Source organism: Colossoma macropomum, unplaced genomic scaffold, assembly GCF_904425465.1.
Source record: "Colossoma macropomum unplaced genomic scaffold, Colossoma_macropomum, whole genome shotgun sequence".
NCBI classification, from domain to species: Eukaryota; Metazoa; Chordata; class Actinopteri; order Characiformes; family Serrasalmidae; genus Colossoma; species Colossoma macropomum.
The window spans coordinates 17422978-17445392 of NW_023494784.1; the positions used below are offsets into that span (position 1 = coordinate 17422978).

The following is a 22415-nucleotide window of genomic DNA, read 5'->3' on the forward strand; positions in this document are numbered from 1 at the left end:
TACTGCTTTAGGGACTCTGTTCCTATCAAATAAATAAAGCTTGGCACAAATGCACTTATAAATGTAGATTAAAAACATCCACCTAACACCTTTTCTTTGGTCAAAGTCAACTCACTCATGATAGAATCCAATAAAGGTAATAAGGAATAAAGTCTCTACTGGGTACATGACTGTCAGTCAAGTCATTTCTGAATGCTACAGTGGGGCCAAAGTCAGCTATTAGGTACACCTAGAGAGTAATGCCTAATAAAGTGGCAGCTTAACGTTTACAGTCATGTGCAAAAGTTTGGGCACCCCTGAGATGTTTTTTTGGATTTTTCTTAGTGAAAATAAGTCAAAACATCCCCTGCAGAGAATCTCTGCGATTATAATGCATAATTACTGTTTATTTGCTTAATTTACCACAAAAAAAACAAAAACATAAAATGTGGCTTGTGTAAAAGTTATGGCATATTTTATTGTTTTTCTTAATATATAATTGTCTTATATGTTTGTTTTGTTTTTTCACAGTATGTTGAAAAAACAGAAACTCTCCATTAAAAGTAGCAGAAAAATGCCATTTTCAAGTTTGTTCCCTTTAAAGGGTGATCTGTTAACTTTTAACCAGGGATGTTCAAACTTTTGCCCATGACTCTATGTAATGCTTTTCCTTCTTTACCTGTAACTCTGATCTAGACTTGTTCTGAATTGAAAATGAAAATATTCATTTTATTTTACAATAAAGCTTTGACAGGTTTGAGCTGCAATAACTAGACAGTTGAAATATACAGTATTTTTGCAAAAACTACTTTTTCCTAAATAAATAAAAATTCAAAGAAATAGTAATTTCATCCAAAATAAATAAGTGAATAAATGATATACCGTGTTACATACCTCTTTTCCAGATTTTGACCTTCATGAAGTTACGTTCCATCTGTCATTGAGTACAGACCGACACTGTGTGCATGTATAACTGGTCTACAAACACACAGGAAGTGCTGGCAACAAAGGTGTTGAGATGAGAGGACCGAAGGTGCTGAGGTGGGAGCTTTGAGACCTTAGAGAACCACCACTAGGCAGATCCGAGTGCTGGGGCCATTTCCTGTTAGCAAAGGGACTCTACAAGCCGACATATGCGCAAGGCAGACTTCTACACAGCCCCTCAGCCAGGCCAAGCTACGGAATAAAGACCACCTGATATCTTTCTGGAATCCCAGGGGAATGTGATGGCAGTCTTCAGGACAGTGACCCTGCTGTGCCTGGCCTTACTGCTCTCCTCCACAGGTCAGAGAAAATGTATTCCTCTTTGTACTTATCATACGCTCCCGCCCTGCTCTGTATGTAAAATCATAACGACTACGTTTTTCAGTTTTTTGGTTTTTGCTGTACACTTTTAGTTCTATTACATATGGAGAACTTTGCAGGACTTAACATCGGACATGGTTTTTGTTATAAAGAACTGCTTCTAAATCTGTGAAGTAAGCAAGATGTATCAAGTCTCTTCCGCACAGCCAGCAAGAAGCTGTTTGAAAAAAGTGCCTAACCCATAAAATGAAGAGATTGCAACACAGTTACCCTGAGTCTCAACTGTCACTCTGATATCACAGCACATGTGATCTGATGTTGCTTTTAGCTTTTATGTTGTAGTTGAACAAAAGCCTTTGTTATTTCCTTCCACTGTAAAAGAGGTAAAAGAGAAAGTTACCCATAAACAGTCTAGAAAGGTTTGATTTGTAGCTCCACTCATTTAGAAATCGCCAAACAAGGTTACCAGGGTTGCACAATCTGTTTAACCCTTTAAAAGGCCAGGAACCGCCAGCAAGTCCCAGTCTTTATTACATAATTTAGGATTAATTGAGTGAGTTTGCAATGTTGTCCATATAGTTACTGCATGATCTCTAGGATGCAATTCACCTGAGATTTAAGAGGTTAAGTTACATATACTGCATGCACGTATAGCAGAATTGTAATATGCCATAGCTGCAAAATATGTGTATGTGTGTATTCATCTTCATATTCATGTTTTTATGTAAATCCTTACAGTGAGTATCGTACTCCATCACCTAAAGCAGCAATTCTGCCAACCTGTTCCTATTGTGGATCAAATGATTTTAAACATTGAACGCATTGTGGTCAAAGCAACAAAACACAGTGTAAACAGTGCAGTCAGTTTCCTGCTATAGGGGTGGCTTTGGCCCTCACCAAGAGACCATAACCTTAGGCCCAGAAGCAAAGATATGTCAGTTGGAACTAATTAGCAGCTGCTAAACACAGCTGATAATAATGTAATCAAAAGACCTACATTTAAAAAAAGATGTTAGAAACAACATTGTACTTCAATCTTCAACTTATATCTCCTTTTTGTCATTTTTCATTGTTTGACATATGTTGAAACCACCAGCAGCCCTTTACATTGTGTGTTCATAATGAATAGATCAATTGAAATGGCCCAAAATTACTTGGAATAAAACTTCTAAGTTGCTGTTTTGGAGATACTCTTTTTGTACGATGTATAAAATGCAAAACTGTGTCTATATTGTGAAAAGTCCAACTCTTCACAATATTCTAATTTATTTTCTAGAATTATTCTGTATTTATGATATTCTTGTCTCATTCTTCACTATTCTTCATTTCACTTCAACTTTAGACATGAAATACAGCTTAATTTGCATGTTAGTTAAATGAATGCAGCATACAGCTTTATCAATGATCGTCTAGTGGGGCCACCTTAGATTACATCCTTGCTGACTGTTAATAATGTGTCTCATGCTGTTCTCTCTGTTGATTACCTCACACTGGAAACTCCTTTTGCTGCCACTGGAAAAAAAACCCTAACTTCTGTCTTGGAGTGCATTTGATGTCAAACGACTTTTATAAAGCAATGCAGCTGTAGTGCGTAACTGTATTATGTATCATCTTTTGCACAACTCACTCAAAAATGTAGCCTTTTATTGGTTGTATCTCAACCATATTTTTAATATGTTGTTTAATGTGCTCTAAACAGGGTGTGGCTGTCTGGGGAGGTGCATAAATAATGACTGAATAAAACAAATGCAAATAAGACTTATAATTCAAGTATGCCCCAAAAACAATATTTTCATTACAACCATTTATTGAGTAAATAAGGAACAGATTGAATAAAAGTAATCTCTCTCATTATACATGTGTTGTATAGTCTATGAGAACATAAAAATGTCAAATTTAACTTTTAAACTAAACTCATCAACTACACCCGCAGCAGTATCTTCTAACCACAAGTCTGTGGTCTAATGCACTGAGAGTGTCTGCATCTTTCCATTTAATAAAACCCTCCCTCGCAGCTTTTTGCAATTTCTCTGCTCGGATCATTCACAAAGGTAACTAACAGACGCTCGCTTGCCTCTCATTTACAATGAATTTTCATTTTAAATCTCTCTGATTTCTGCTTCAGAAGTTGTCCTGCATCACTAGCCATAGTTCTCATTCTCTGGCTTCTTGCTGCTAACCGATAATTTTGTAGCTTCTACAGCGCAACGCTTAGACCTATACAGTCGGTTTATTGTTGGGCTGTTAAAGTGCTTGATAGAACATTCAATAGTTCCAACACTGCTACTGTATAAAACATCACAACATTAAACTGGGACAACTTATTTAAATTTAGAGTTACGTGTCTTGTAGGGAGGAGTGGGGCACACACGCGGGGTAAAATGCAGCATGGATTTTTTTGTGTAGTCAGAGAGGCTCCAGTAAAACGTGCTTTTGGTCACCTTCTCATGTTCCCATAGCAACTTCATCTTGGAACTTCTATATCTGTGACAGATATTTCTCAAGATTCAGCCTGAGGACTGTTTTTGAACCATAAAAATAATTACTCTTGTTGGTGGCTGTGTACAGCACTGTTTTGAAGCATGTAAATAACTGTCAGAGAGAGTTAGCCCGACTAAAGTACAGCTTCCACACAGCGGGGTTAGTTTTAGTGATTTAGTGTTAAACATGCAGCGCAGCGTTGCATTGTTTTAGGTAGCGTCAGGTGGCAGAGCAGTGGCAGGGAGAGTCAGCCGATAAACACCAGGCAAGTTCATTTTTATACTCTACTCGTATAATTTGAATGGAGTAAAACTTTCAGTGTCACTTATCATGCTTGGTATCAGATTACTACCTTTTCACAGACTCGCTGTTTTCGAGGTGAAAAATATGAGCTGAAAAAGGCTGGAACAGTAATGTTAGCTGAGGTAAGCTGAGTATTAGCATTTGGCTGACTGCCTTTTTCTGCGTACATTTTGCTGCGTAGTGCACCGTGACATGCTGAGGAATAACAGTGCTCGGAGTCGCCGAGTGCCAGCCTGCATCCACACGGAGTGTCTGTGCTGGTGTTTGACCTCCATTAAAAATAATGGTTTTGAATTTTTGGATGCTGCATGATATGGCATGTCCACTGTGCGCAGGCCTTAAGCCTCCAAAAGTAAACAATTAGAGCAGTCCACTATTTTTATGAATATGTGCACATATTCATCAGACGTGCTCTATAGATTAATTTCATTTTGCTAATATTTCTTCTTCTTCTACTTTGCAGTCAAAATAAATTTGCTATGTTTGACACAGCCTCATCATGTTTATTTTTATGTTTATATTTATATGTATATTTAGGTTGGAAAGCTCGTCTGGTTTAAGCCACATCAAATTGTGTTGAATTAATTGTGTTGTGCATCGTTTTACCAGACTTTTAAAACTAGCTACTCTGTCAGTTACAATTAATCCCACCTGTGGGATAAGCTGTAACCTGTGCACTCACGCTTCTTTCAGGTGAATTGTTCAAGAAATAGTAGACGCTGGAAATTAAATAATTTGTAGCAGAGATGTGTAGGTTTTGTTGTAGAACATAAAATGACTGATTTTTCTTAAGAAAAAACAGCAAAAAAAAATGTGTTAGGTTATGCCCTGCTCTCCTCTATATAAGATCCTGTATGGTTGGCGCCTCATCACTGCTTGCAGTAAGACAACTGGAAATAGATTCACTAGATCAGTGACAAGAGATGTAGTGATACCTGTAAGGAAGTCGACCTTTGGACAGTCTTATTTTAGTCAGAGCAGCTCAAACTTAGAATGAGCTGCCTGTACAGATAAGAGAATGGCCTACATTTGGCTCTTCTTCAGCTAATTTAAAATCATGGCTAAAAGCTGGCATTGAGTCTGAATTATATGCTGTATTACTGCATGTATCACCACAGTGTATATAATTTGTATGTAATTTAATAAGCCTTGATAAATGCGTTTGTTTTCTTGTACCTGCTTAAGAGCTAGGGTTGAAAATTAGCCAAGTTGGCTAAATGGGCACAAAAATGTTTGTTAAAGTGCATCTCTGTGTATGAAAACTAACTAAGTAAAAAAATAAATAAATACCACAACAAACAACAGTAAAACATATGTTATTTAAATGCTTTTGTGTCACAGAAATAGTCATAGCAAAATAGTACCAAAATAACTCTATTTTGTATTTATTAACATCATGTGTAAAAACGCAGAAGACACCTGTAGGTCCACTGATAGTAAATAAAATGGCTGTATTTACATTGTGGACATTGTGACCCCTGGTTCCTATCACCACCATTGTAAAGAAAATTGAGCTGGCATGTTTCTCTACAGTGAACCATTTCACATCAAACTACTCTGAATGCTTTTGATTACATCTCAATTTCTGAGTTATGAAAAAAAAATAAGAATTGGTGGAATTCCACTTTAATCTAAATGTGAACTACTGCACAGACTTACAGAACATTTTTTGCTAACCTGCAAAACGATTTCTGCTTACATTCAGAACGATGGAACTTAAGCATGACAACAATTTCCCAGATTTGATACTTCGTGTGATCTGTGTTTTTAATGTCATGTGAGAAAAACATAATCGTGTCTGATTCTATCATATTACTGATCAGTATGTGGCCAGTTTGTAACCACCAGCCTCCAGCCACTATTAACAGTGACTTTGAACGGCAGTGGTATATTAGGACCCCCCAGGAACTCCTCCCCTCCCCTCAGGCGCTGCACCGCGCACCTCATACAGAGAACCCACTGAACTAGATTCTGAAGTACACTCAAGCTCTGACCACAGAGATACATGCCCCAGACAAGCCTCTGACAGGAAGACACGCACGCTTACCAGTAAAGTGACTTTCTCTCACCGTTGTTATTTATTTCTCATCACATGCCGAGCCTTTGCTTCTCATTTTCAATGCAGTTTTAACATGAAAACTGATAGAATTTGTGCTAAGTGCTCTACTGGCTGTGCTTTTGGAGTCTCAGCGTAATTGCATGATTTTCATAACAACAGGAAGAGATTTTGTCTCTGCTGTCCAGTCACTTTGTGACTAAGAGTAAACAGCCACTTTTTTCTGCTCATCTCAGCTTTTTTCTTCCCAAAATCTCACTGACTGTAATTCTGCAGGGCACATCTTTCAATATTAACTTGGCTTGGAATGTTTTTAAAGTTGAATTGACAAAATATTGATAGTTATTTCATGAGTGCTGAGTAAAGGGTATGTTTGCCCTTGTTTACACTGAAGCAAGTTTAGATGAATAAAGTTTAATAAAGTATTTGCAGTATTTAGTTAGTATATTAGTTCATATTTACTCTAAGAGTGAGCAACATCCTTATCTTGATAAATAGTGTATGTATCATCAGGAGGGGAAAACAGGCCACAACATAACATTTTTTATTATTTTATCAAGAACAACATTTTTAATACAAGCAACCTGCAAATTTCTGCTAAAAATAGAAGCATAAAGAATGTACATAAAGAATTCATCTGAAGGTAGTAGGAATGCAAATGTTACACTTTACATCACAGGTGGAGTTAATTGTAACACACTGAGGGATTATTAGCTGTAACAGTTGCTAAAAAGGTAATTTATGCAACTAAATTAATTTGAACCAGACAAATTTTCAAACCTAAATACTAAATGATTATCTACATGATTAGCAAAAGAGGCCGTGTCAAACTCTGGAAAATTTATTACTGAGCAAATATTTGAACGAAGTTTAATTTAAATATGTTCTTGCTGTCAGAACAAAACCTCGTATCTCATTTTTTGATGTTTTAGATTTTTTAACAAAATTTGAACGCGCCAGCTGCTCTTTACCTCGTGTTACGTTTTAATGATGAATGGACCAAAAAAAATGCCCAAAATGACTTTGAAAGTTAAGAATGTATTTTTCTATCTCCTGTTAAGTTACAATTTCGAAGATATAAGATTTTGTTCCTACAGCGACAATATTTTTCTGTAGTATATTATGGATTATTCTTTGCATAAAACTTCCAAAAAGTTAAAGGTTTCGAATTTATATGGGAGATATTAACTGCTCCCATTGTTTACTTTGGGAGGCTTAGTTGTAACAGCATATTAAAACTAACCCTACAGTGTGAAGTCTGCACTTTAGCCTGGTAAGCTCTCTCTGTGAGTCTTTCGCATGCTTCAGATGGTGCTGTTTTACAGCCAAGGTGTGAATTCTGTAATACACACACCTCAGTAATCCAAAAAAAAGTTACTTTCATGATATAAAAATAGTGTTAAGGATGAATCTTGAGAAGTATCTGTGTGAATACAAGAAGCTGATCAGAAGCATATTCCACTTGAGCTTGTCTAACTGCATAAAATATTCACTTACATTTTATCCTGCGTTTGGTTGTGCCCCGCTTTCCCCTACTTCTACATAAAACAACTGCATGTATCATTGATCACAATTTAGATCAAAAACCAGTTATAGTTTTTCTAGTTTGATTTTCTCCTTTTGCAAATGTTGAATGCATTTAAAAGTCATTGGACTCATAGTTTGTTTTGGATTTTTAAATGCAGCACTTTTGTTTTGCATTTTGTCCATTTAAATTGTTCTCGAACCTGAGAAAAACTAAACATCATGATACATATACATATGCATATATACATAAATGTCTTTGTGTTGTGATGTTATAATTTTGTTATATCGGTCCCACCCAATTCCTGAATTGACTTTATATTAAAATTACAAGGTTGTAATTTGTTATAAATGGCGTCTAGTTTTGTGCCATTCTCAAAACCACTGCTGAAGTGGTGCTAAAGATTTGAAATCAGAAAAGGACTAAACTAACTCACTTCATGCAGTTGTGCTGGTTGTTGTGGATTGAGTAAAATTTTTCAGTCATTTTTTTTAGTTATTTATTGTTTATTATTGCTTTGGTCTTGTAAAGTAAAAAGTCGCTATTTGATTTATGTGATCCTCCTCAGGACTGGAAATTACTTTAGTAATTGTATGTTACTACATACAGTTGTATGCAAACGTTTTGGCACCCCAGTCACACGTTTTGTTGATTTACTACGAAAAAATATGTAAACACACAGAGAACAAACTCCTGCTCATTTTAGTGCACAATTACTGTTTATTTGCTGAATTTAACATGTTATGGCACATTTAATATTTATGCTTTTTCCTAATGTGTTAAACTAAAAAAAAAAAAATAGAAAATGTAGGAAAAAGACTTATTTATTATTACTTATTATTGTATTTATTTTAACTTAGAAAATCAACAAAACATATAATTTGAGTGTTCAAACTTCTGCATGTATGACTGTGTGTTTCCGTACTTAAGTATTAATACGTAAGGTTTGTACTTTAATCAAGTATTTGAAATGCATGTTAAAACACTTATAATGTTACTTAATTTCATTTCCAAGAGAACATTTATGTCTTCAATCAGATCTTCAGAGTACTCATTACGAATCTCAAAGGCCAACACATTTTTTTGTTTGTATTTTTCTGATGCCAATCAGTCAGGTTCCCCAGTTTTTATTTAAAATGTCCAGTCAAATCCATATCAGTGTAAAATAAAGCCCACAACTGTGCAAATTCATTTTTGTGTACCAGTACCAACCATTAGTGACCAGAGCACAGTCATGGCTTACGTTGCTGAGGAAGGTGAGGAGCAGGAGTGCAGTGTGTTACTTCAGGACACTGAGTAAAGGATAATGCTGTGCAATGCAGCAGCACATGCCTGCATGCCAAGCTCAGCCTAGGATTTAAATGAGTTTGAGTTTTACAAAATATTATGGGGAATTCCACCAGTTGTTCTATAATTCTGTGTAATTAAATCATTAAGGTCAGTAAAACAGCGTCATTAATAATGGTTTGATGTCAAATGTGCTCCTCTAGAGAAACTTACCTGTTCACAGTGATGGTGAAAGGAACCAGACATCAAAAGAGATTAATGCCTCTAAAAGCTAACTCACCAAAATTGATTACATGAAGTGGTTACGGGTGCGCTGCCTCGTGCATGAAACAGTGTTTGACGATAGTTTTGAGATAAGATGTGGCCTAAAACATATTTTTAAAACTTGAAAGGCAAAATAGTACTCAGAGAATTTTTTTTTTTTTTTCAGATTTACCACTGTTTTACCATCATCGACACTACATATAAAACTCCGAAGACACATGTAGGTTCTCTGGTTGTTATTCATAGTAAATTAATAGCTATATTTGTGTTGCGTAGACATAGCGAGTCCTTGTTCATATCATAATCATGTTAAGAAGTTTGAGTCAGTAAGTTTCTCTACAATGAACATTTGACATTAGAACACTCTGAATGACTTTGTTTACATCTCTGCTGTTGAATTATAGAGACATTTTAAAAAATCTAAGGAATTAAAAAGAATTAAGATAGGCAAAAAATCTTTATCTTACTTATGTTTAAATGTAGCTACTTTTTGACTTTGACTTTGGCTAAAGTATTCTTTTTGTCTCATACTTCCACTTTTAACTGAGTAAGTACTTGGATGCCTTGGATATCATTTTTGACACAGTAATAGAGCACAGACTGTCCCTTACCAAAGGAAGCTAGAGACAATTTTCAACTTATGTATGTCTACCTAGTTAGTCTAGGTAATTAGTTTGTCTCAATAGTGTCCTCTGTTCTTTCTCTCTGTAGAGGCCATGAGTTTGAGTGACCCCGTCACCTGCTACGTCCTGGATGCAGTTCTGCTGCTTTACTGCATCATTTTCACGGCGCTCTACTTCAGGATAAAAGTGAGACTGTCATATGAACATCTGCACTGATGATAAGCATTATCGCCGCGTTGTCCTGCGATGTGTTCTGAACATTTTTCTCTTGTACATTTTAGTTTTCAAGGCTACAGTCTGATAACTCCACACCAGCCGAGCCTCTCTATGAGGTGAGTTTCTGTTCGTGTGGTTTTCTTGGTGCAGCAGGTGCTCTGCAAGGCTGTGTATTTTTGTTTAAGATTCAAATGAAAGTTTGCTATCAGTGCATTCAGATTCCCCGCCGTATGTTTAGTTGTATGCCATTGCTGTCACATTGAAACCTCATTATTTTCTTTTTTTGCCAGCTGCCCTTTACATTGTGTGAATGTTTCACAACAGACAGACCAAAAGAAATGTTCCAAAATTATATGGAATAAAGTCTTGTTATATTAACATATAGTTACAAAACCGTTCTCCTTCTCGTATAAAGTTATCATTTTGACAATATAAGGCTTTGACAATATGCAGTATGTGTGTGTGTGTGTGTGTGTGTGTGTGTGTGTGTGTGTGTGTGTTATTCTTGACTTTCTTTCTCTGTTCTCATCAGGGTCTGAAAACTGATCAAATTGCAGATGACTATCAAACACTGGAGCCTCAACGTAGCCAGGCTGGTGGGCCTGTTAGACGGGTGAGCTGAATGCGATGCTTTTTGCATCTTTTGTGAACGTAATACATCATCACTATGGATTGTATTAGCTTGTACAGGGATGCATTGAATTTACTTGATGTACATCATCTCCACATTAATAAAATACAGTACTGTGCACAAGTCAGAGACGACGTTTCGTTTATTACACTTCCAGTCAATATGTAGATAACATTTAACAGCAAATTACACAGAAGCCTCAATAACGAAATATGAAATCTATTTTTTCATTATTTAATGTATCCACTCTTCACTTTTATAACATTCCATTCTTTTCAGGAGAATTTCTTTCAGTTTTTCAAAGAAATCTGCAGGGATATTTTCCCACACCTCCAAAGTTCAGTCTTAGAATTTGGTTATATTTTCAGCTTCTCTTGATCCACATAAACACATTCAATTATGTTGAGTTCTGGACTCTGGGGTGGACAGTCCAAGATGGCACCTTCTTTGTTTGATTTGCAAGTTTTCTTCTTTTTCGTCTGTTTGCACTCTCTCCTTCTTTTCACTTGTTTTCATCTGACTTTTGCCTTCTATATGCAAGTGGACTACCTTCTGTCTCAGATATACGTCCTGAAAAAATGAACTTGTACTTAATGACTATTTGACAGGAAAGTAAATAAATGAAGGGTGGTCTTTGACTATTGCACAGTACGGTATATTACATCATTACATACAGTTTTGTCTTTATTTTTTGCTGTCCTGTTGTAACATTTCTTAAAGTAGAAATCGTGTATATATTTGAATGACATAAATTCAGTAGATCACTTTTTTCAGTGTAAGATCGACATATTATTTCATGTAGAATCAGTTCCACTTCAGTGATTGTGCTTTCCGTACAGACTCTGTCATCATGAAGCATGACAAAACTCGCACCTCTTGCTACAAACATTAGCAAATATTTAGCATTTTAAATAGTACAGTGGGTGAAATAACTATTAAAAAATGTAATAAAGATTTTTCTAATGCAGCTATTCACATGAAATTTAGACCAGACATTGGGATTAACTCAATAAAATGACACAGCTAAGCAAATCATAACGTTCCAATCCATAAAAAAGTTATGTGCTGTAAAGTGGAATGATACAGTGAACTACAGTGAACACAGTGAATTTGTTTAATACTTCGTGGAGAAGCCTTTGCTTGCAGTGACAGTTTGAAGAAGCTTCCTGTACAAAGAATCTGATATCTCACAGTGTTTAGGTGGGATTTTGGCCCATTCTTTTACACAGAGAGCCCGCTGGTGAATCTTCAGTCTTCAGTTCCTTTCTCCGATTTACTTTTGGGGTAAATCTGGTAACTGACTGGACCATTCAAACACCATAATTTTCTTCCTATGTGTGAATGAATTGAGAGTCTCCTTTGCAGTATGTTTTGGATCACTGTGCTGCTGAAAGGTGTCATCCTCATTCTTCTCAAGAATTTTTCGGTACATAGCTCCATTCATCTACCCTTCCGTAATTTGGATTCTAACCAGTACCATGAGAAGAGAAATCAAAACTTGATATGGAGGTGGAAGCATCATGGCATGGGGCTGCATATGCATATGTCTCCCATCTGACCATATTACATTCTCTTAGTGCTCTACAGGCTCCTCCAAATGCTCTGTGGCAAACTTCAAACAAGTTTCACTGTGCCTTTTCTTCAGTATTGGAGTCTTCTAGGGTGATTGTGAATGGAGACCAGGGTGGTGGAATGCACAGCCTGTTGTTTTTTCTGTGACAACTGTACCCGTTGGTCTCCAGGTCTTTCTGGCTTCTCTGTTTGAAATCTTGTAAGGAGCTCCTGTGTGTGGCCCGTTGTTGTTTGAGTGATGTTCGTTCCACCTGTGGATAATGGCCCCGATGGTGCTTATAGGAACATTTATGTGTTGAGGAATTTGTCACTTAGCAGTGCCATTGCTGTGCTACTCTTCTATCTTGTCGCGAAGGGAGAACTCCTTGCCTCTGCTGATCGTGAGATGTTTCCTGCGTGACAGCTTGGTGCTAAATGATTTGTTTCTTGTATTCAGAAGTTTTTCTAAGAGTGAAGTACTAACCTATCAAACTTGCACTAACTCAGCTGATTTGAATTAACATCAGCTGGTTTAGTGCTTTTTCTAATAGTATTCAATACATTTTTCCTGTCTTAATTCACTTTACTGCACATAACTTTTTTTTATGGATTAGAATGTTATTTCTTTGTGTTTTTTATATTATTGGTCTAAATTCCATGTGAAACATTGGAAATGTTTAAAAAATTGTTGATATGTTGAACACGTATTACCTCCCACGGTATCATATATGACCTCTACGTATGATCTCTGTTCCATATTTGCTAAGAATTTCATTTACATCATTCATGAAGTTTTAATTTACTTACTTCTGTATCATTTTAATTCTAGAATCGAGCGCAGCAGGAGGAAAGCCAGTATGAGGTGAGTAGAGCTCTTTATACATGATGAAATGCTTAAGCTGTGCAAAGCAGCGTAAGATCAGGAATGAAAATGAAGTCAATAGATACCCGTGTCATTGGCAAAAAGTCCCACATGTTGGTTCATGTATACATACATATATATATATATATACATATATATTTGTCGCTGTTGTCAGAACAAAACCTCGTATTTGCAACATAACTTTACAGGAGAAAGAAAAAACATGCAAGTCAACGGAACCAGAGTTTTTCCCAAGTCATTTTGGGCCGTTTTTTTAATCCGTTTGTCATGAAATTTACACACAATGTAAAGAACAACTGGTATTTTCAAATTATGTCAAAAACTTAAAAAACTGCAAAAATGGAGATACAAGGTTTTGCTCCGTCAGCAGCGATATATATTCAGTATTTTAAATTAGTTTACAGTCTATGTCAGGGGTGCACAACTCCTGGTCCTGGAGGGCCAGTGACCAGCACAGTTTGGAGGTTTCCCATCTCAAACACACCCTCTCAACCTGGCAATTAACAGATAAGTGTAAACAGGTGGGTTGGAGCAGGTAACTCACCAAACTGTGCTGAACACCGGCCCTCCAGGACTGGAGTTGTGCACCCCTGCTCTATGTTCTTTTAATGTGAATACAAGTGCGAGTGTGGGCAAATCTTATCAGCTTTTAACGCCTATCTTGTCATAGTCTAGCTTCAAACACAAGCCAGTTTTCATTATACAGAGAGTTTAATAAAGTGCACTTTTACAGTTGTGACAAAGACAAAGAACTTGTCTCTGTACTACGGCAAAAAAAGGAGCAATATCAAAGTGAATGAAGAGCAAGGCCACGACACCGGCATTTTTAACACGTAATCTAAAACTCCATCACCAAACACGCAGCGATCAGTTTAAATTCAGAGCTGCAGACTCATAGAGTACCTCTACTTTGTGATACGGTATGTGTTGTTGTAATTACCCTGCAATGATTCGAAAGACAAATGCAGCTTTTTACTCCAATTTAAAGATCTGATGCGTGTTAGTACATTTTACAGTAATCAAAGCCATTTTCACATATTGAAACGTAAAAGACTTTGGGTGAAGCAGTGAATCTTAAAACAGTACTCAAGTTACATTTGTTTTTTAAATGAACTTGAGAAAAAGATTCCAGCTACACTTTCATAAACATCATGCAAACAGAAATGTCTGTGATTTTTTGCTGGTTATGTATTCTAAAATTAGATTTGCACAGAATTTGTTGTAGACAATTAGAAAATAAATAGCACAATAAATGACATAATTAATTAATAAATTATAATTACCTAATCAATATTTTTTGAAAATCAAACAAATTTCTACTTGTATTTGATGGGCCCCTTCACAGCATATTTTGTTTTATTACATGGTTTAATTGCATTACTTTAATAATTTTCTAGGTGAAACAAGACAAACTTGGACAAACTTAAACATCACAAACTTTAGTGCACAATTTATATTTGTTTGCTAAGTTTAACATTGGAAATAAAATAAAGCATAAAATATAATAATATATTTTATATATATTTATTATATATTTATTATATAATAAATAAAATATTTATTATATAATAAAATGTATCATAACTTTTGCACAGCCCACATTTATGTGTTTTTCCCAATATATTAAATTCAGCAAACAAAAAGTAATTGTAAATTCTCTGTAGAGGATTCATACTGATTTTCACTTCGATATTAAAACAAACATATAAACTGAGCAGTCGTGCACAAACCAGTCACGCTGGATTAATATTCATTACCCTACCAGGCATTATGTAATCATTCCTCACGTTGATCTGAGTCTTTTCTTTAATGGTTATGCTTTTTCTTGTTTTATAATCTGTCCTCCATCAGAGCCTGTTGAAGTTTCGTGAGGCCAGATAGTTACGTGCTGTGTTGCAGCCTATTTAAGCTGGGCCCAAAACTGTGCCATCAGCGCTTTTAAGTCTGTTGAAGTTCATATCTTAAATATAGTAGAACGACTGATCTTGGCCTCGTATGCTGTGGAAAGTTAGCAGTGAAAAAGCTGAGAGTCTGTGAGACTAAGAAAGCTTTGCTCAGTCAGCTACCTGACTGAGCGTCACAAAGGAGCTTTGCTCTATTAGGCCTGTGTGAGCTGTGAAGTCTAACCATGCAGAGCTGTGGTTTGACATGAATTTGGTTTACAAAATACGAAAATATGATGATAATACAGATAAAGGCTTTTTTAGAGATTAGCATGTTGTGAATCTACCCTGTTACTCTACACAGTGTACTCACAGTCTGTCTGATCAGCAGAGAAAGCATATTCTCTCTCATATTAAGTTTTGTCAGTGACCACAGTTTCAACCTCGCCATCACTTACGAAGCCTGCAAAAGCAACCTGGCGAAATATGTGGTTTAGCAAGAAGCCAGCTTGGTTTACGCCAAGGAAAGTGCACATAGCATCAGGTCTCCTTTGCCAAAGCCTACCATTTTTAGGTCTGCAGTCTCCAAACAGCAATTATAAACTGACAGTTCTGGCCTGTACCAGCTGTTATTGACGTGAACAGTAGCTACGTTCCGAAGCCTAGGCTGCACTTCTCGGCCGCTACGTCATAGCAGGCCTTTCAAAGTGAAGGACTTTGTGTACACAGCCTAGAAATGCAGCGTACATTCGGAGTGATTTTGAGGACGCAACAGATGTATTCTTCCAGGCCTTCGGTTACCCACAGTTCTCTGTGCACAAACGATGCAAAGGAAAAAAAAAACAGCACCACGAAAATGCTGGGAATCGAAGCCTTTGGAGCAGAGCTTGTTTTTTCATGTCCTTGAATTCGTCTTTGTTACCTTATAAAGTGTAAAACGACTGATTAATTAAAGCATTTGCACATATATTGTACATCATCAATCTATCATATTTTATTTAGAAGTATTTGTATATATGTAGTTTATCGTACTACATAAGAACATCTCTATTTCCGAGAAAGAAATGAAAAAGCAAAGGGCTCCATTTTGTCTCACCAGTTCCCTCCCAAGTTTGACATCACCACCCAGCCTTAGCACTGTTCTGTTTGTGTGACCAATAGGCTGCTAAAGAGGAGTCTTCATAGGACAGTCGTACCTAGGACCCGCACTACTTCAGCTGCAGCCTAGGCTTTGGAATGCTGCTAATAACTGATATCATGGAGGATAGAAAATAGAAATCTGTTATTATCAGAAAATAAATACTCAAAAAAAGTATAACTGCAAAAATAATCATCAGGAAAAAAGAGATTTCATAACAATTCCTTTCTTGAGTAATAGATATTCTTTTTAGAATCAAAATAAACACATTCAATGACTTATTCACCAGTGTATTATTATAATTTGTTGTTTTTTTATTTTATAAAAATCTGTTTTTGTCCTGTAATTGATTGATTGGTATGGTTTAATGGATCGCTTTACACAGGAAACTTCATTTAATAATTAATCATTATAATTGCTGTATTTTAGTTATTCATTAAGTTATGCACTGCTCTGTATTTGATGTCAAACAGTGGATTTGCCCTCTGTTCTACTTTGTTGTTAGTAAAAGGCAGTGAAACTTCTACATACAGATCAGTTTCTTATGCTGTCAAAGTGGAATTCTGGTCCTCTCCTGCATGCAGAGGACTTTTAAAAGAAACAGAGTTGTGTTTTTTCCCATAGGTTTTGCCACAGCATCTGTTACCCTAAGCATTCTGTGTGATCCAGCAGCTTTAAACTCTTAATGCAGTCTGACTGTTGTGAGATGATTCTGCCTTTAATTCTCCAACTCAGTCAAGTAATTGACTAAACCCATCAAATGTGCAAAAACGCTCATATTCAGGCCCAGTCTACCGTATTTGTGGCCTAAATATCCATTAATCTCCATCATCTTGGTATCTATGCATTCAGGTATACAAAACTTGCTCATGTGGAATACCAAATTAAAGTTCATAAAAATGTCTCAATCTGTGAATTTTTTTAAAGTAAAGGTGCCAAAAGGACTCTTTGGAGTGATGCCGTTAGAGTGATGCCGTTAGAGTGATGCCTTTCAGTGGACGGTTCTTTAAAGTACATTTTGTAATTGAGATGCATGAATGTGAAGAACCTTTTTAAAGTGTAACCTCTTTTTGCCATCCCCCTAATAGATCAACTCTGATGTTTTTAATTAATATAACCAAATAAAACATTTTCTCCCATAACTCTGTTATCAGACTAACCCTCTGGAGGGCATTTTCTTGATTTTTGCATATATTATTAAATTTGCCTTTAAAGGCACTTGCCTATGACATGATACCCACATATTATATACCAAAATATTCAAAACAATCTCAGCTCTCTCTATAATGAGGCTTTTTTGACCAGGAGCACTGTGTAAAGAAATAATTGAGCCCAAAAACTGAAAAAATTAAATCTGGTTTTAGAAATTCTTAATATCGCTTGTGAAAACATAGCTTTACTCATATGGACCAATTGTTTTGGTGCTTTAAATGTTTTGGTGCTTTAAATGGGTCACACAAATCCACCAGTTACCCACAGTGAGAGGCAGATGGCGCGTATTTCAACTTGTCACATACGATCCCATGATGAGATGGAATGGAAAGGGCAGACTCTCCAGATTCAGGAACTGTTTGAACCGTATTTCTGCGCTATATTATCACAAAGATATTAATAGAAACACTTAGAAATATCTAATTTGATGCACGGCACGTTCATTGACCCCAGGGGGTTAACTAGAACACGTGAGCAATAAGGGGTAAAAAATGGTAGGGTAAGAGCTCCCTGCGGTGAAAACAATACATTCCTCTTCACAAAGACAACCTTGCCGAGATAAAGAGGACAGCAACTGCAGCCTTCATGAGATCAGAAAACTATACAGAACGGTCACAATGAAAAAATAGCATTTAAACACATCAAAAACACTTTTATAAATGTTGGCTTGCTTGCTCACCAACAAAGACAAAAATCCTGCTCACTTTCCATTTTCTACATCATACACATTTCCCTCAAAATATATTCCATCAATGTTACTACAGAGAAAAAGACAACTGTGGAACCACCAAAAATGGTGGAAACTGAATTTTATGATTACTGTAAAAAAGGCCTAAAGAACCTCCACATAACTTTAAGGTAAAACTAGAAGCCTGTTTGATAAATGTAAAATAATGTAGCCACAGGGGCCCTCTGGTGGTCATTCATTACAATGCAAAGATCCTTCAAGTATCTTTCAGAAGAGACACCAGTTTGTTTCTGTTCCACAGCCACTGAGATCACCAACGAATGACGAATACCAAGAGATCAAAGCAAAAAGCAAGGTACATACCTGACTATTCTCAGTATTCATAAGATTTAATAATGGACCTTCATTTACAGCTGGTAAACACCATGTTGATGTCTGTATCTCTCCACAGCCTCGCAAAAGTAAGAGCAAAACCAAAGAGGTAAATAACAGTGATTTTATCCATTTTGAGCTGTAGTAGTGGTAAATTAATGTTTTCTTGGTGTGTCACAGTTAATGCAAACATTCATTTAAAGGCTTATCATATTGAGCTTGTTCATTGATTATATTATGGCTTCCGGAGTGTACTTACAGAAGATTTTCCTGCATATTTTAAATGCATAATAATGCCTGAGCTTTTAGGTTCAAAATAATAATAAATACAGCCTCAGGTTGCAATCTGTGGAGCTTCGTAATAGGCTAATGTTATAGCGCCCCCTATTTACATACATCCGCATACAGCACTCTTTGCCAGTTCTTTCAGCCTGATACAGTGGGCAAGTATTCTACCTTTGGAAACAACAGGACATTATATTCCTGTCACTGCACTACCACAGTGGAATTATCTATAAATCAAAATGTCACATTTCAAGTACAATTTGGTAAAACACATCTATTTGTAAAGACGTTTAGCCTGAGGATTTGTATCTGTAGACACCATTTGTATTTCTTTATTTTGAACTGATTAAGGAGCAGGGTTAATTCTACTTCGCTTACGCGTTGATTGCGGCTTGTAAAATTCCCCTGGAGGCTGCTTCAGACCAAACTCGGCATGCTTCTTCAGAGTTGTATTTTGTACTTTTGTGTTAAATTTGGTCTCAGTTAGGCGATGTGTGGCTGAGTTGCAGCCAAATTAGTTTTTAAAAAACACCAGCATGGTCTAATTGACATATTCCAGTAAAACTGTGTTGAACAGTCAACATTTTTTGAATAAATGTTTACTTCCAGTAATTCTATTATGGTTTGGTCTGTGCAAATCATTTTAGCAGGGAATCGGAAGAATGCAATAGTTTGGGCTCCCTTCAGTTATGATTGTGCATGCTAGCCCTGATCTTGTGAGGCTCACTTACGAATCAACTGGAACGTACACTCTGTTCATGGGAGTCCACACAATTCTATATATTTCATAGTCCAACACTGTAAAGTCAACATTCCAGAATGTAGCTGCAGTATTGATAAAAAGTCAATAATAAAGCCCTGAAGTCTGTCAGCTCAGTGTTTGGATTCTATAGGCTTAGTTTCAATTTAACGTTGTTTGGACATGTATCATTAATAGAGATTTGTTAACTGCTTCCTCCCTGTAGTCTGGAGCTGAGAGCAGGAAGGATGCAGCCGAGGCCATCGAGATGGATCCCATTCCTCCTTTACCATCACGGGCCTAAGCCAATACACACAGCGTCAATCCAACGCAACCTTTTTCACACATTTCAACCATTGGAAAAAGTCAAATAGGATACCAGGCAATGTTGGTGAAGGTTTATCTGTAATGTCATGTATCCTGTTAACATAATCGCTTCATCAAGCAGTCATCCAGAATATGCAATTCTAGCTTTCTCAAAAAGTGTATGAATATTCGATATTGTAAGAATATGTAAGAGTGTGAATTAAAATTTAAAACCGCTCAGCTGAGTTTTGGTCCAGCAGATGGTGCTGTAGTTCAGAGACAAGGGCTCTCATGCATTTTCTTAAAATATCAGCTAAAAGGGAATTCTTGCATGTTGAGTATATGAAGGCATGAAGTAATTGTTGACCATACTTTTATACATAATTCTGTAAAGGTTAGGATATTTTTGCCTGTTTTCTTTTTAATGTAAATATAAAATAGACTATTTTTCATTTGCATTGTGAGTTAGCTGCATTAACTCATTTTAGACATGCTAGGCTTGTTCTCAAAGTTACGTGTAGTTGTATACGGTCAGCTCAAGGGGCTTATATATATATATATATATATATATATATATATATATATATATATATATATATTTGGGATGATATAGATGGGATGGTGAAAGAACAATTTTTTGTGTGGATTTAGATGTATGTTTTGATGGATTGTCTTGCTAGGAGATCCAACCACAACCCACAGTTGTAGCTTTTTGGCAGAAGCAACCAGATTTCTATTTAATGGATGGATTTAATGTCATGTTGAAAATTTGTGTTCATCCACTTCTGTTCTCACGTCAGATTCTTCTGGCACGACTTCCAGATAGATTGTTGGTATATAGGTGGCGTGCAGGCTTGGTGACCCCAGAATGCTTCCACTTTCTGCAAATCTCCAACTTGGAGAAATGTTTTGCCTCTCTAATCATCCTCCATGCTGTGCTTTTGGATAAAATAAACCTGCGTTCAGGCAGGTTCACTAACAGTGAATTTGGTCATTGCTTGATTTACAAATGACTACAAACTTTTGTATCATTTGTTCTCTAATCTTCCCCATGTTGATGAATGATGAAGGGAATTTGGCCATTTTGTCACCTCATATTTAGACCCCAATGAAACAGAAAGTCATGGATAACTACTTAAGAGATAATGAACACTCAAGTGTACTTAAAAAAAGAGTGAAATTCTTCAGTTATTTCTCATAAGCATTATAGGGGTGCCAATTCAATTAAAGGGTACAAATCATATTTCCAGTGAGGTTGAGCTAATTAATCACAAAAGCATTTTTTCGTGATCTTTTTTTACCCATCTTTACTAACTTTACAAAAGGTACCAGTAATTATGGAGTTGACTGTACATATATACAGTGCCTTGCAAATGTTTTTAAGCCCCTTAAAAGTTATCATATTTATCTGGGCTGTAAAACACACTTAGACAGATTGTTCCAGTCAGTATTTATGTTGCAAACCAAGATGCTCTTAGTAAGTAAATTTTCTAAAAAAAACTTAAACTTGGTGCTTCCACAGCACAGGGATTGAATACTTATGCAAATGTAATTTTTCAGTCAGTAATTTTTGTCATGTAATATTTTCTTACACGAAACCAAAATCAATGAATTTTGAAGGTCAGTCTTCTATGACAGCACAAAATATCAGTCATTTGTAATCCAGATGAATAGGATGACTTTTGAGGGAAAATAATACTTTTGCAAGGTGCTCACTGAGCACTTTATTGGAAACACCTCCTTGTGTCTACACTCATTGTCCATTTTATCAGCTCTACTTACCATATACATACATTTTGTAGTTCTACAATTACAGACTGTAGTCCATCTGTTTCTCTGCATACATTGTTAGCCCCTATCTACCTGTTCTGCAGTGGTCAGGACCCCCACAGAGCAGATATTAATTGGGTGGTGGATCATTCTCAGCACTAATACTGGGTGTGTTAGTGTGTGTTGTGCTGGTCTGAGTGGATCAGACACAGCAGCGCTGCTGGAGTTTTTAAACACCTCAGTGTCACTGCTGGACTGAGAATAGTCCACCAACCAAAAATATCCAGCCAACAGCGTCCTGTGGGCAGCGTCCTGTGACCACTGATGAAGGACTAGAGGATGACCAACACAAACTGTGCAGCAGCAGATGAGTCACTGACTCTGACTAGGTAGACCAACAAGGTAGGAGTGTCTAATAGAGTGGACAGTGAGTGGACAGTGTTTAAAAACTCCAGTAGCACTACTGTGTCTGATCCACTCATTCCAGCGCAACACACACTAACACACCACCACGTTAGTGTCGCTGCAGTGCTGAGAATGATCCACTACCTAAGTAATACCTGTTCTGTGGTGGTCCTGCGGGGGTCCTGACCATTAAAGAATAGGGTGAAAGGGGGCTAACAAAGTATGCAGAGAAACAGATGGACTACAGTCTGTAATTGTAGAACTACAAAGTGCACCTAAATGGTGAGTGGAACTGATAAAATGGACAATGAGTGTAGATTCAAGGTCTTCCTGATAAAGTGCTCACTGAGTGTATATACACATGGTCGTTGCTCATTAAAAGGCCTTTTGAATCCAGGGCTGTTTTATGTAAAGTAGCTCAGAGTAGAAGTGCTGCTCAGGAATCTGGTTTGTGATTAATGCTGTATATGCAGATAGAGATTTTTCATGCAAATAGACCAGGATTATTCATAT

The 22415-nt window shown here is 36.6% G+C and overlaps 1 protein-coding gene across 2 annotated transcripts; it reads left to right on the forward strand.

Moving 5' to 3' along the window:
• Window positions 1-1062: 1062 nt before the first annotated feature.
• Window positions 1063-21512, forward strand: cd247l (CD247 antigen like). 2 transcript variants are annotated; one of them, XM_036581300.1, is made up of 8 exons: window positions 1063-1263; window positions 9912-10009; window positions 10105-10155; window positions 10572-10652; window positions 13051-13083; window positions 18327-18380; window positions 18477-18506; window positions 19648-21512. In XM_036581300.1, the coding sequence occupies exons 1-8, from the start codon at window positions 1206-1208 to the stop codon at window positions 19723-19725; spliced, it is 483 nt and encodes a 160-aa protein (XP_036437193.1). In that variant the 5' UTR covers window positions 1063-1205; the 3' UTR covers window positions 19726-21512. The 2 variants fall into 2 exon arrangements, with proteins under 2 accessions (XP_036437193.1, XP_036437274.1); XM_036581381.1 differs by lacking the exon at window positions 1063-1263 and adding an exon at window positions 6038-6117.
• The last annotated feature ends 903 nt before the right edge of the window (window positions 21513-22415 follow it).